Source organism: Mirounga angustirostris, unplaced genomic scaffold (genome assembly GCF_029215605.1).
Source record: "Mirounga angustirostris isolate CCGP_5_RB_7025 unplaced genomic scaffold, mMirAng1.0.hap1 SCAF_12, whole genome shotgun sequence".
NCBI lineage: Eukaryota > Metazoa > Chordata > Mammalia > Carnivora > Phocidae > Mirounga > Mirounga angustirostris.
The window spans coordinates 52,953,255-52,968,648 of record NW_026991720.1 but is presented as its reverse complement, the minus strand read 5'-3'; the positions used below and the strand labels follow the sequence as shown (position 1 = coordinate 52,968,648).

Below are 15,394 nucleotides of genomic sequence, written 5' to 3'. Positions count from 1 at the left end.
GCTTGTGAATTGACATAATGGATTTATTAAAAATCTATTTTCATGGGCAAAATGGGTGGTTTCCAAGATACATGGATTGGCTAAAAATGTTGCACGGGCATTGCTGCCCTTGGACAAGTGGGCACAAGAATCTAGCCAATGTCAAAGCCAAGAGCCTCAAGAAGATCCTCAAGGATCAAGAACCCTCAGGCTGGACTCCAGAATGTGCCTGTGTTCAGGGATGGCTCAATTGGAGATTTTTCTGTTCCTTGACTCCAAAGTCACTGCCTAGAGTATCCTTATATTTGTTTCAAGTAAACTTCTGGAGTAAGGTCTTGTAGGCCATAAGATAGGTCATATTTGAGCTTGCAAAATAGGTTTTATTGTTGTTGTTTTTTCTGCTTGCTTGTGTGAGTGGCACAGTTAGGTGTGAGAAGTGCTTTCGCTATAATCTAGTAGCAAGCATGGAGGGCAGGAAACTCACAGCCCTTACTTGCTGTATAAGGTTGCTCGGATTGCCAATCCAAAGTATCACACATTGGGTAGCTTAGTGAACAGAAATTTAATTTCTTACAGTTCTGGAGGCCAAAAGTCTGAGATCAAGTTGTCAGTAGGGTTGGTTTCTTCTGAAGCTTCTCTCCTTGGTGTGTAGATGGTTGTCTCCTCCCTGTGTCTTCACATGGTCTCCCTTCTGTGTGTGTGTGTGTGTGTGTGTCCCCTAATCACCTCTTCTTATAAAGACATAAGCCATATTGGATTAAGACTCACTCTAATTGTTGCATTTACTCTTAATTGCCTTTTTGAAGGCCTATTCCAAATACAGTCACTTTCTGAGGTACTGAGGGTTAGGACTTCCAACATTTGAATTTGGGGGGACACAGTTCAGCTATGATACCTACCGATGTTCAGTATTTGCCAAAGGAAGAAAAAGCCTCATAATGTGAACAATTAAATTGGCATAGATCTTCTTACAACAGAACTGTTTCAAAGAAAGCTACCTGCATTACTATTCCATTCCCGATTTGCCTTTATTCTTCGGGTTTTTTGTAGCTTTTATAATATTAAATGTTTTTCTTTGCTGGAAGTAACTACATATTCCTAGGTGTGATGTCGCAATCACTACAATAAGGACGTCTCCAGAGCCAGAGAGCGTGTGAGGGCAGGGCCTTCACACTGTTCTCACCACACCAACTACCATGTGCTCCACGGGTGTTTAGGATTGGAGGGTTGGAGGACTGTGAATCATAAAACTGAAAATCAAGAAGTGATGGTGGTGACATTTGTTTCTTTCATAATTTTTGAAAGTTCTGGTTTAAGGAAATTAACCTATCAGGGATCCGCAGAGCATCTTAACAGAGTGATTTCTTTCTCGGCTAGCCGTTTACCCCTCACATCCTTTGGAGTTCACATACTAATGAGTAGGCGTTGAGTAGAGGAGGTTGGTATCAGAAACAATGAAATGGGTGATGAGGTACATTTCTGGCTTTTAGTTTTTATCCTTGATTAAACTAACCAGGTAAGTCTCCATAATTGAGTTTGAACTATAACAAAGAAGAGTGTCAGGAACTCCATGTCAGAGGTGACTGATGGGTGTTGGAAGTGGCTAAGTGTGTTGAAGGAGATTTGGGTTTGCAAAGGTAAGCTGTGGTGATTTGGAACCCTACATGTGTTCACCGTACAGTCGTGTTTTGGTGCTTTGTTTTGTTCCCTAACATGATGATACAGGAAAAATTAAATCCTGGTTCTCTGAGTTTTCTACACATTGATATATAGGAAAATATTGTGATCCCATAATTTAAGTAATCTACTTCAGTTTCACTAGAATTATAAGCCATACTGTTTTTTCAGAATGTCCATTTGGTAGCCAAGTGGCTAGGAACCTTGGAGAAACTCCTCGAAAGATTCAGCCAAGGAGGCCACAGAGATTACCGGGTTTTCATGAGTGCCGAATCTGCAGCTACACCACAAGAACACATCATCCCTCAAGGACTCCTGGAAAATTCCATTAAAATTACTAATGAACCCCCCACAGGAATGCTGGCCAATCTGCATGCTGCCCTCTACAACTTTGATCAGGTAAGAAAACAGAAGCCTGGTCTGAGGGCAAAGTCAGGGTCTTCTCACAAAACCATGGGGCCATTAGCTACTCATGCATCTCATGCAGAGGGATGAAGTGAAATCTGTCTGATTTAATCTCTTGAAAGTATCCCCCTGCCGTTCCCTATTCCAGCGACTAGAAAATCTATGTTTTGCCTTAAAACTACAGCCACATGTTCAGCGGGTTAACCATCCGACTCTTGGTTTAGGCTCAGGTCATGATCTCAGGGATGTGAGGTGGAGCCCCAAGTCAGGCTCTGCGCTGGGCGTGGAGTCAGCTTAAGATTCTCTTTCTCCCCTTCCCTCCCCCTCACTCAGACTCGCACATGTGCTCTCTCTCTTAAATAAATAAAATCTTTAAAAAAATACTGCAGCTACATTTTAGGAGAATAAATTACATTCCTTTCTGAAGAACCTGCTATTGAAGACAAACGTGGCAGACCAATATCTCTTAGCACGGGAAGAGAAGAAGCCACTGTTATTCTGGTTACTGGTACTGAGGACAGCAACAACAGTAATGACCTGGGGAGAGTTCCAGCATAATATTCAGTGTTTTAGATCTGCTTTTGATGTTAGTAAACTTAAATCATCTTCTCCCCGTATATCCATGTTGCCATCTTATTTATACTTTGATTTCCTTCCAAAATAAATAAATTAATACAAACATAAACACTCCTATTATCACTACTCTCCTTATGCATATTATCACATCTGTATCATAATCAAGTGTTTCAAACAAATTTCCTTTGTTGTTGTTTTTCTGAGTTGCCATTCCCTCTGATTTCTTAGACACCCTTGGGAAACAGTATTTTGTTTGTCTGTTTTAGAGAAAGAGAGTGCAAACGAGGGGTTGAGGGGAGCGGGAGAGGGAGAGAGAATCTTAAGCAGGCTCCATGCCTGGCACAGAGCCCCATGCAAGGCTCCACCTCACATCCCTGAGATCATGACCCCAGCCAAAATCGACAGTAGTACATTTCACCGACTGAGTCACCCAGGCACCCCAGGAAATAGTATTCTTATTAGGAGAAGTAGAATGAACCCTAAAGAGGAAATGCACATGGTTTGGTATATTAAGACTCCTGTTAGGGCACCTGGGTGGCTCAGATGGTTGGGCGTCTGCCTTCGGCTCAGGTCATGATCCCGGAGTCCTGGGATCAAGTCCCGCATCGGGCTCCCTGCTCGGCGGGGAGCCTGCTTCTCCCTCTGCCTCTCTCTCTGTCTCTTATGAATAAATAAATAAAATCTTAAAAAAAAAAAAAAAGACTCCTGTTAGAAATATTATTCTTCACTAGTATCTTCTGGGCCAATACTCAAGCCAACATTATGAAGGAATTATAATAATTGGCCACCTAAGATTACAGTTTTGAAGAATACAGTTAATTACCTAATTAAGTAATTAATTTATAGCCTATATAAACATGGTCCACTGTATAAAGAAGGCACTGAGAAATCTTGTTGACAGTATTACATAGTTGCAGTATGTTTTCTTTTGTGAACCATGGCAGGCATATATATATATTTTTTTATTCCTCGGTTGATAATTTCTGACCACTTAGGACATTCTCAACCTCTTTCCCAAAGTAAATACAAAACAGGAATTTAATACATTTAAATAGGATTTATCGGGGCGCCTGGGTGGCTCAGTCAGTTAAGCGACTGCCTTCGGCTCAGGTCATGATCCTGGAGTCCCGGGATCGAGTTCCGCATCGGGCTCCCTGCTCGGCGGGGAGTCTGCTTCTCCCTCTGACCCTCCTCCCTCTCATGCTCTCTGTCTCTCATTCTCTTTCTCTCAAATAAATAAATAAAATCTTTAAAAAAATAATAATAATAAAAAATAAATAGGATTTATCCAACCCATAGGACAATTATCTGTATTTGTGAAAAGTGAGCATATCATGATCAAATATGCCTCAGCCCAATTGTCAGCTTTTTTTGGGGGGAGGGGGGAAGGACCTCTCTGATAATCTGATAAAACCACGGATACTCTCCCCAGGGAAATGCACATTGAGAAATTTGTTGCATATCATGATAGGGATGAACAGATCCCCCAAAACCTATACATGAATCCCTTCCCCTGTTCTAGTTTATTTATGAAAGTATCCGTTCTTTTGACTGTTACCTAGAAAGCCACTTAGATTAACTGAAGATGACAACTATTGGAAAGACTCTTAAGTACCTAAAGGGGAAATATTTATCTAGTAGAAAGGATCCTCTGAAATATTAAGACTAAATTTTATCAGAAGTAGCAAAAGCAAAGATATCAAAGTTATTTATTTAATAAACTTCCTAACAAACCTCTTACAGCCCAAACCTACCCAACAAAAACTCTAAAGAATATCTAAAAATTTTAGAATAGTCTTATGAATGTTGACTTGTCATTATGTTAGAAAATAAAATGTGGGTTTTATTCAGATGATGTGATTCAAGGGTATTAACCTGTACTCCCTGGTCATCTGTGAGTATGTTCCCAGTTAGAATTATGCTTGGCTACCTGTGAAAGAAGTAGGAAACAACTGTAGCGTAAAAAAAGTTAAAGAACTCTATCTGCCACCTGAGAATTCTGGAGGTAGGTCATTCAGAGCTCACTGTCACATGAAGTTGTCATCAATCTAGTTCTTTTACAGTTCGCTGTTTCTGGAATGGGCTTGCCAGGGTCCCAGGTGGCAGCCCCCATATCCATGTTCCTGACAGTAGGATGAGAGAAGAAACAAAGATGACGACCATGGGCACATGTTTTTGTTTTTGTTTTGTTTTTAAGGTGCTTCCTACAAGTGAATACATAATACTTCTCCTTGCCTCTCACTGGTTATACGTAGTCACATTGTGTTACCTACCTGCACGAGAGGCTAGGAAGAGCCAATTTATCTTGGGCAGCGTATGCCCAGCTAAAAGTCAGCAACAGGATATTTTCAGACAGGCAGTTAGTGATCTGTATCACAGGCTTCCCACTTTGCCACGGCTGCTGGTATCATCCTGGGTGCTCTGTGTTGCTGCCACGGTCTTATGTAGCTGAGGCTTGCGACACGGACAAAGGGTAATGGATGCCGTCTACCTTGCGTACTCCTTTGGGTTAGGGAAACAAGTCCAAGTCATCACTTCTGTTGTCTGGGCGCCCTCCTCAGATGAGAAAAGCACTCAAGGGATCTGGACAAATGAACTGTTCCCGTGCGGTGTTTTTGTTTTGCATGTTTTACTGTTCAAATCAATTAAATTTGTATTTTTAATCTTACCCCAAGTCAGAATTTACCTTTGAACTTTGATATGTATGTTCATAATGAACAAGTTTAATATTAGTCCTTTATTTATGTAAATGCAATCATTAAGTGATCAAGATGTAAAGAAGCATTTCTTATAGGGTCCTGTCTCCCTGTGTGTTTCAGCTCAGTAGCACCTGCCTCTTGAAGATGTGTGTTGTGTAAGACTGATGAGTCACAGACCTGCACCCCTGAAACAAATAATACATTATATGCTAATTTAAAAAAAGACTGATGAGCCACAGACCTGCACCCCTGAAACAAATAATACATTATATGCTAATAAAAAAAGACTGATGAGTCACAGACCTTCACTCCTGAAACAAATAATACATTATATGTTAATTTTAAAAAAAGAGGGGCACCTGGGTGGCTCAGTCGTTAAGCGTCTGCCTTCGGCTCAGGTCATGATCCCAGGGTCACAGGATCGAGACCCGCATCGGGCTCCCTGCTCAGAGGAGAGCCTCCTTCTCCCTCTCCCACTCCCCCTGCTTGTGTTCCCTTTCTCGCTGTGTCTCTCTGTCAAATAAATAAAATCTTTTTTTTTTTAATTTTTTATTCTTATGTCAATCCCCATACATTACATCATTAGTTTTAGATGAAGTGTTCCATGATTCATTGTTTGTGCACAACACCCAGTGCTCCATGCAGAATGTGCCCTCCTCAATACCCACCACCAGGCTAACCCATCCTCCCACCCCCCTCCCCTCTAGAACCCTGTTTGTTTTTCAGAGTCCATCGTCTCTCATGGTTCGTCCACCCCTCCGATTTCGCCCGCCTCATTCTTCCCCTCCCGCTACCTTCTTCTTCTTCTTCTTCTTCTTTTTTTTTTTTTCTTAACATACATTGCATTATTTGTTTCAGAGGTACAGATCTGAGATTCAACAGTCCTGCACAATTCACAGCGCTTACCAGAGCACACACCCTCCCCAGTGTCCATCACCCAGTCACCCCATCCCTCCCACCCCACCCCCCACTCCAACAACCGTCAGTTTGATTCCTGCGATTAAGAAGTCCTCATATCAGTGAGATCATATGATACATGTCTTTCTCTTTTTGACTTATTTCACTCAACATAATACCCTCCAGTTCCATCCACGTCGTTGCAAATGGCAAGATCTCATTCCTTTTGATGGCTGCCATAATATTCCATTGTATATATATACCACATCTTCTTTATCCAGTCATCTGTCGATGGACATCTTGGCTCTTTCCACAGTTTGGCTATTGTGGACATTGCTGCTATAAACATCGGGGTGCACGTACCCCTTCGGATCCCTACTTTTGTATCTTTGGGGTAAATACCCAGTAGTGCAATTACTGGATCATATGGTAGCTCTATTTTCAACTTTTTGAGGAACCTCCATACAGTTTTCCAGAGTGGCTGCATCAGCTTGCATTCCCACCAACAGTGTAGGAGGGTTCCCCTTTCTCCGCATCCCCGCCAACATCTGTCATTTCCTGACTTGTTCATTTTAGCCATTCTGACTGGTGTGAGGTGGTATCTCATTGAGGTTTTGATTTGGATTTCGCTGATGCTGAGCGATATTGAGTACTTTTTCATGTGTCTATTGGCCATTTGGATGTCTTCTTTGGAAAAATGTCTGTTCATGTCTTCTGCCCATTTCTTGATTGGATTCTTTGTTCTTTGCGTGTTGAGTTTGATGAGTTCTTTATAGATTTTGGATACTAGCCCTTTATCTGATATGTCATTTGCAAATATCTTCTCCCATTCTGTCGGTTGTCTTTTGGTTTTGTTGACTGTTTCCTTTGCTTTGCAAAAGCTTTTTATCTTGATGAAGTCCCAATAGTTCATTTTTGCCCTTGCTTCCCTTGCCTTTGGCGATGTTTCTAGGAAGAAGTTGCTTCGGCTGAGGTCGAAGAGGTTGCTGCCTGTGTTCTCCTTTAGGATTTTGATGGACTCCTGTCTCACATTGAGGTCTTTCAACCATTTGGAGTCTATTTTTGTGTGTGGTGTAAGGAAATGGTCCAGTTTCATTCTTCTGCATGTGGCTATCCAATTTTCCCAACACCATTTGTTGAAGAGACTGTCTTTTTTCCATTGGACATTCTTTCCTGCTTTGTCGAAGATGAGTTGACCATAGAGTTGAGGATCCATTTCTGGACTCTCTATTCTGTTCCACTGATCTATGTGTCTGTTTTTGTGCCAGTACCATGCCGTCTTGATGATGACAGCTTTGTAATAGAGCTTGAAGTCCGGAATTGTGATGCCGCCGGCTTTGCTTTTCTTTTTCAATATTCCTCTGGCTATGCGGGGTCTTTTCTGGTTCCATACAAATTTTAGGATTATTTGTTCCATTTCTTTGAAAAAAGTGGATGGTATTTTGATGGGGATTGCATTGAATGTGTAGATTGCTCTAGGTAGCATTGACATCTTCACAATATTTGTTCTTCCAATCCATGAGCATGGAACGTTTTTCCATTTCTTTGTGTCTTCCTCAATTTCTTTCATGAGTATTTTATCGTTTTCTGAGTATAGATCCTTTGTCTCTTTGGTTAGATTTATTCCTAGGTATCTTATGGTTTTGGGTGCAATTGTAAATGGGATGGACTCCTTAATTTCTCTTTCTTCTGTCTTGTTGTTGGTGTATAGGAAAGCCACTGACTTCTGTGCATTGATTTTATATCCTGCCACTTTACTGAATTCCTGTATGAGTTCTAGCAGTTTTGGGGTGGAGTCTTTTGGGTTTTCCACATAAAGTATCATATCATCTGCAAAGAGTGAGAGTTTGACTTCTTCTTTGCCGATTTGGATGCCTTTGATTTCTTTTTGTTGTCTGATTGCTGTGGCTAGGACTTCCAATACTATGTTGAATAGCAGTGGTGATAGTGGACATCCCTGCCGTGTTCCTGACTTAGGGGGAAAGCTCTCAGTTTTTCCCCATTGAGAATAATATTTGCTGTAGGTTTTTCATAGATGGCTTTTATGATATTGAGGTATGTACCCTCTATCCCTATACTCTGAAGAGTTTTGATCAAGAAAGGATGCTGTACTTTGTCAAATGCTTTTTCTGCATCTATTGGGAGCATCATATGGTTCTTGTTCTTTCTTTGATTAATGTATCACATTGATTGATTTGTGGATGTTGAACCAACCTTGCAGCCCAGGGATAAAGCCCACTTGGTCATGGTGAATAATCCTTTTAATATACTGTTGGATCCTATTGGCTAGTATTTTGGTGAGAATTTTTGCATCCATGTTCATCAGGGATATTGGTCTGTAATTCTCCTTTTTGATGGGGTCTTTGTCTGGTTTTGGGATCAAGGTAATGCTGGCCTCATAAAATGAGTTTGGAAGTTTCCTTCCGTTTCTATTTTTTGGAACAGTTTCAGAAGAATAGGTATTAATTCTTCTTGAAAGGTTTGGTAGAATTCCCCTGGGAAGCCATCTGGCCCTGGGCTTTTGTTTTTTGGGAGATTTTTGATGACTGCTTCAATTTCCTTAGTGGTTATAGGTCTGTTCAGGTTCTCTATTTCATCCTGGTTCAGTTTTGGTAGTTGATACATCTCTAGGAATGCATCCATCCCTTCCAGGTTATCTAATTTGCTGGCATAGAGTTGCTCATAATATGTTCTTATAATTGTTTGTATTTCTTTGGTGTTGGTTGTGATCTCTCCTCTTTCATTCATGATTTTGTTGATTTGGGTCATTTCTCTTCTCTTTTTGATAAGTCTGGCCAGGGGTTTATCAATCTTGTTAATTCTTTCAAAGAACCAGCTCCTAGTTTCGTTGATCTGTTCTACTGTTCTTTTAGTTTCTATTTCATTGATTTCTGCTCTGATCTTTATGATTTCTCTTCTCCTGCTGGGTTTAGGCTTCATTTGCTGTTCTTTCTCCAGCTCCTTTAGGTGTAGGGTTAGGTTGTGTACTTGAGACCTTTCTTGTTTCTTGAGAAAGGCTTGTATTGCTATATACTTGCCTCTTAGGACTGCCTTTGCTGCATCCCAAAGATTTTGCACAGTTGTGTTTTCATTTTCATTGGTTTCCATGTATTTTTTTAATTCTTCTTTAATTTCCTGGTTGACCCATTCATTCTTCAGTAGGATGCTCCTTAGCCTCCATGTATTTGAGTTCTTTCCGACTTTCCTCTTGTGATTGAGTTCTAGTTTCAAAGCATTGTGGTCTGAAAATAGGCAGGGAATGATCCCAATCTTTTGGTACCGGTTGAGACCTGATTTATGACCTAGGATGTGATCTATTCTGGAGAATGTTCCATGGGCACTAGAGAAGAATGTGTATTCCGTTGCTTTGGGGTGGAATGTTCTGAATATGTCTGTGAAGTCCATTTGGTCCAGTGTGTCATTTAAAGTCTTTATTTCCTTGTTGATCTTTTGCTTAGACGATCTGTCCATTTCAGTGAGGGGGATGTTAAAGTCCCCCACTATTATTGTATTGTTGTCCATGTGTTTCTTTGCTTTTGTTATTAATTGCCTTATATAATTGGCTGCTCCCATGTTAGGGGCATAGATATTTACAATTGTTAGATCTTCTTGTTGGATAGATCCTTTAAGTATGATATAGTGTCCTTCCTCATCTCTTATTACAGTCTTTGGTTTAAAATCTACTTTGTCTGATATAAGGATTGCCACCCCAGCTTTCTTTTGGTGTCCATTAGCATGGTAAATGGTTTTCCACCCCCTCACTTTCAATCTGGGGGTGTCTTTGGTTCTAAAATGAGTCTCTTGCAGACAGCATATCGATGGATCTTGTTTTTTAATCCAGTCTGTTAGCCTGTGTCTTTTGAATGGGGCGTTTAGCCCATTTACATTCATGGTAACTATTGAAACATAGGAATTTAGTGCCATTGTATTGCCTGTAAGGTGACTGTTACCATATATTGTCTGTGTTCCTTTCTGGTCTATGTTGCTTTTAGGGTCTCTCTTTGCTTAGAGGACCCCTTTCAAGATTTCCTGTAGGGCTGGTTTTGTGTTTGCAAATTCCTTTAGTTTTTCTTTGTCCTGGAAGCTTTTTATCTCTCCTTCAATTTTCAATGACAGCCTAGCTGGATAGAGTATTCTTGGCTGCATATTTTTCTCATTTAGTGCTCTGAATATATCCTGCCAGTCCTTTCTGGCCTGCCAGGTCTCTGTGGATAGGTCTGTTGCCAATCTAAGGTTTCTACCATTGTAGGTTACATATCTCTTCTCCCGAGCTGCTTTCAGGATTTTCTCTTTGTCTATGAGATTCGTAAGTTTTACTATTAGATGTCGGGGAGTTGACCTATTTTTATTGATTTTGAGAGGGGTTCTCTGTGCTTCCTGGATTTTCATGCCTGTTTCTTTCCCTAAATTAGGGAAGTTCTCTGCTATAATTTGCTCCATTATACCTTCTGGCCCTCTCTCTCTTTCCTCTTCTTCTGGGATCCCAATTATTCTAATGTTGTTTCGTCTTATGGTATCGCTTATCTCTCGAATTCTGCCCTCGTGATCCAGTAGTTGTTTATCTCTCTTTTTCTCAGCTTCTTTATTTTCCATCATTTCATCTTCTATATTACTGATTCTCTCTTCTGCCTCATTTATTCTAGCAGTTAGCGCCCCCATTTTTGATTGCACCTCATTAATAGCCTTTTTGATTTCTACTTGGTTGGATTTTAGCTCTTTTACTTCTCCAGAAAGGGTTTCTCTAATAACTTCCATATTTTTTTCAAGCCCAGCTAGTATCTTTAAAGTGATGATTCTGAACTCTAGATCTGACATCGTACTAATGTCCGTATTGAGTAGGTCCCTGGCAGTCGGTACTACCTCTTGTTCTTTTTGTTGAGGTGATTTTTTCCGTCTTGTCATTTTGTGCAGAGGAGAATAGATTAATGAGAGAACAAAATGCTAGCAGAGTAACCACGTCTCCAGAAAATATACTCTAAACAAATCAGAAAAGACCTGAAGCAGTGGGATAAGAAAGGGAAAGAGAGAAAAAAGAAAAAGAAAAAGAAAAAAAAAAAAGGAAAGATAAAAACAAAAACAAACAAACCAAAACAACAACAACAAAAGGAAAACCAGAATGTGGTCAAATATGATCTATATGATATATAGGTCAGTGCCACACACTAGATTTGGGGTGTATTTTGGTCTTTTAGAAGAAAGTGCCTCCCAAAATTTTAAAGAAAGAAAAACTTATATATGTACAAAAATAAGGGTTGATATGATGAAGGGATGGAATATGACTGTAAAAATGGAAATTATAAAAAATGTTATAAAAGGAATTGATAAGAAGTTGTTTGAAAAAAGAAAGAAGAGGATTTAAAAAAAGAAAAAGAGAAAAAAAAAGGGAGAGGATGTGATCAGGCAGGGGAATAGAAAGCACCATATACTAGAGATTTAGGGTATATTTTAATCTGTTAGAAGAAACGATCTCAAAATTTTAAAGAGAGAACAACTTATATATATATGCCAAAAATACGGGTAACTACTATGAAGGGATAGAACATGACTCTGAAAATGAAAAAGAAAAATGTTTTTTAAAAAAAGGGATTGATAAGATGTTGGTTGAAACAGGGAAAAAGAAACTAGAAAAAAAAGACAGTTAAAAAAAATTAACTTTAAAAGACTAAAGAATCATGGTAAAAAAGCCGTGAATTCTATGTGCAGTATTCCCCTAGCGCTGGAGTTCTGCCGTTCTCATTGATCGGTAAACTTGGTCTTGGCCGGCTGTTCTCGCTGATCTTCTGGGGAGGGGCCTGTTGCCATGGTTTCCAAATGTCTCTGCCGGAGGCGGAATTGCCCCGCCCTCGCCCCCTCCCGGCTAAGTAATCTGCTCCGGTTTGCTCTCCGGGGCTTTTGTTCCCTGCAAGCTTTCCGTACAGCTTTGGAGGCAGAGAGTGAAAATGGCGGCCTCCCAATCTCCGCTCCGGAGGAGCCGAGAACTCGGGGCCCGCTCCTCAGTGAGCCCCCAGAGAAAAGCCGTCAGTCACTCCCGTCTCCCCGGTCTCCGGCCGCACTCCGTGCTCACCCGGCCTGTGACCGCGCGTTTCTATCTCTGGCCCCCGACCCCGGGTGGAGTCTCCAAACCCAGCAGATCCCTGCGGTGCCCTCCCGCGCGGCTCCTCCCGGGGGAGGAAGGTGAGTCTCCCCGGATCTGCCGCTTGTGGGGTCCCTGCTGGAGGAGCAGGGGCCCGACTGTGCCGCGGATCACGGTTTATGGCCACCCCGAGCTGAGAGCCCGCGCCTGGGCTCCGCCTCTGCAGCCGGCTTCCCCGCTCTGATACCTGGGAGCTCTGCCGCACTCAGGCACCCCTGGTCTTTCTGCGACCCCGAGGGTCCTGAGACCACACTGTCCCGAAGGGTTCCACCCCCCGCTTAGCCACCAGAGTGACGTCCCTCGGCGGAGCAGACTTCTAAAAGTTCCGATTTCGTGCTCCGCGGCTCTATCACTTGCCAGAAGCGGCCGACGGAGGCCCCTCCCCCGCCGTCTATCCTCCCGAATATCGCCGCGGATTCACTTCTCCGCACGTCCTACCTTCCAGAAAGTGGTCGCTTTTCTGATGAGAGAGTTGTTGCTCTTCTTTTCTTCGATCTCCTGTTGAGTTTGTAGGTGTTCAGAATGGTTTGATCCCTATCCAGCTGAATTCCTGAGAGGAGACAAAATCCAGGTCTCCTACTCCTCCGCCATCTTGCTCCGCCCCCCTAAATAAAATCTTTAAAAAAAAAAAAAAGACTGATGAGTCACAGAGCTGTACCTCTGAAGCCAATCCATTATATATTAATTAATTGAATATAAATTTAAAAAATTAAAAAAAAATAAAAACCAAAGAAAGAAAGAAGATGTCATAAGGGAGTACTGTTTAGGCTCCTTTCATACCCAGATAATAACCACATTTTTGAAATAAGATATAGATTTCTTTTTTCTTCTTTTTTCTTTTTTTGAGACAGCACATGCTAGGGGAGGCAGGGAAAGGGCAGAGGGAGAGAGAGGATCCCAAGCTGACCCCATGCTTAGTGCAGAGGGCCCAATTCCAAGACCCTGAGATCATGACCCTACCCAAAATCAAAAGTTGGACGCTTAACCGACTGAGCCCCCCAGGCACCCCTAGATTTCTTTTTCTCTAAGATTTGCAGCAGAAACAAATAACTGGTAGTTGCTCACGTAAAACTCTCATCTGCTTGAGTGTGGATGCCTGTTCTCTGTTCACAGTGCTGTTTGTGTATTTTCTGATAGTAATTTGCTCATCTTTTGGTTTGTAAAAATACAACTGACCTGAAGTGTAGAATGTTAGGTAGACTCATACTTTTTCCTAATTAGAAAAACTTGATTCATATTTTTTCCAGTGGCATTTATATTATCAGAGCATAAAGAAATGGGCGTTAAGTTGTAATTTGTTTGGGGGGGGTGGGGTAGGGGCAGGAGCCCAAAGCAGGGCTTGATCTCACAACCCTGAGATTATGACCTGGGCTGAAATCAAGAGTCGGATGCTTAACCAACTGAGCCACCCAGGTGCCCAAATTGTAAGTTTTTGGGTTTTTTTTTTTTTAAGCGTTGAGGATAAAACTAAATCCATTATATGAATTATTTATGGAATTAATGTCCTGGTTATTGTAGTACCTTGGTTTTCTGTGGACTATATGTTATTCAGGGAGGTGTTAGGTGACTTGTTAGATCATAATTCCTAAGTAAAAGTTTGATATTTCTATTTCATCTCCTAGAAATTTCTTACATTTAAGACATACATTTTTTATATTCTTCAAGATTAATTCCAATTATATGGTTTCTCTTCTTTCACAAACTTGTCTTTTATTTCATGTTTGTGGAAATGTTATGTTTAATGATTGTGTATCTTCAAGCCCCATAAATTACCTAGAAATGGCCTAATGCTTTAGAATGACCTAGTGAGGGGTACCTGGGTGGCTCAGTCGTTAGGCGTCTGCCTTCAGCTCAGGTAATGATCTCAGGGTCCTGGGATCGAGCCCTGTGTCGGGCTCCCTGCTTGGCAGGAAGCTTGCTTCTCCCTCTGCCACTCCCCCTGCTTGTGTTCCCTCTCTTGCTGTGTCTCTCTGTCAAATAAATAAATAAAATTAAAAAAAAAAAAAGAATGACCTAGTGATTTAGTTGGGTCTGCACTGTGGATGGCCTGGCCAGTTCTAGAACTGTATTTAGTAATAACCTTGGATTCTCATGAAAGTGAGACAGAAAGAAACTGAAAAGCTTCTTCTAGTCTTAGAACAAGAGAACAAGTCTAGTCTTGGTTTGGTTTAGACTTTTACTAGAAGTTGCCTGGGAGACCAGATCTGAACTCCCACCTGAAAGGTGCTAAATACACTTTATAGATGGCCCAAGTTGTCAGATTCATTTTAAATGTAGACTGGCTATAATTTGGCCATTTTAAAGGACAAGGCAAGAAGGTACAGCTTTGGCCTTATCTTCCTCTACTGCCCAACATCAGTTGAAGTAGTCCTTGTTTGCCTCACAGAACTGCCGAAGCTGAGAATAAAGTACTACTTACTTCAGACAGAGACTGGATGGCTGTTGTTCACCTTTTAATTTTATGGCGGTGGGAGCCATAACCATACCAGCATGCCAGGATTTAATTTTCCCTCTGCAATTTCAAAAAAATGTTAGAGATCTAGTCTACAGGGTGTGTTTTCCCACCTTCCATATGCCATTCTCTCCACCCAGCAATGAATTCTACTTTAAGTTCATTGGAAGGAGACCATTTGTCAGGATGATTGTATTAGCTCAGGTAGACTACATAATTAGAGTGATCCAAACAAGATGACGTCTCTCACATATAACTGGCAGCTTTCATGAGCTCAGCTGCACACCCAAGCTGGTAGGTGTCTCCCCTGGAACTCACTCGTGGCTTCCGTGGTTGTCTGGTCATCTTCCTGTCTAGCCCACAGAGAAGGGAAAAGAGTGACACCCAGGGCAAGCAACTTCCTTTCAAGTAAACGACATGAAAATTGTACACATCACTTCTGCTCAAATTCTTTTGGCAAGGACTTGGTCATATGACACATCTGGCTTCAACGGGAGATGGGAAATGGTTTTTTGGTGGGTGGCCATGTGCCCAGGTAATCTGTATGACTCTGAAACCAGAGGAAATGAAGGGCTG

The 15,394-nt window shown here is 41.4% G+C and overlaps 1 protein-coding gene across 1 annotated transcript in view; it reads left to right on the top strand.

The window, feature by feature from the left end:
- The window catches only part of DNAH11 (dynein axonemal heavy chain 11), a 339,985-nt gene that overhangs the window by 292,975 nt on the left and 31,616 nt on the right, over positions 1 to 15,394 (top strand). The window contains 1 exon segment of the mRNA XM_064575180.1: positions 1,828 to 2,055. Coding sequence (XP_064431250.1) covers positions 1,828 to 2,055 — 228 coding nt within the window.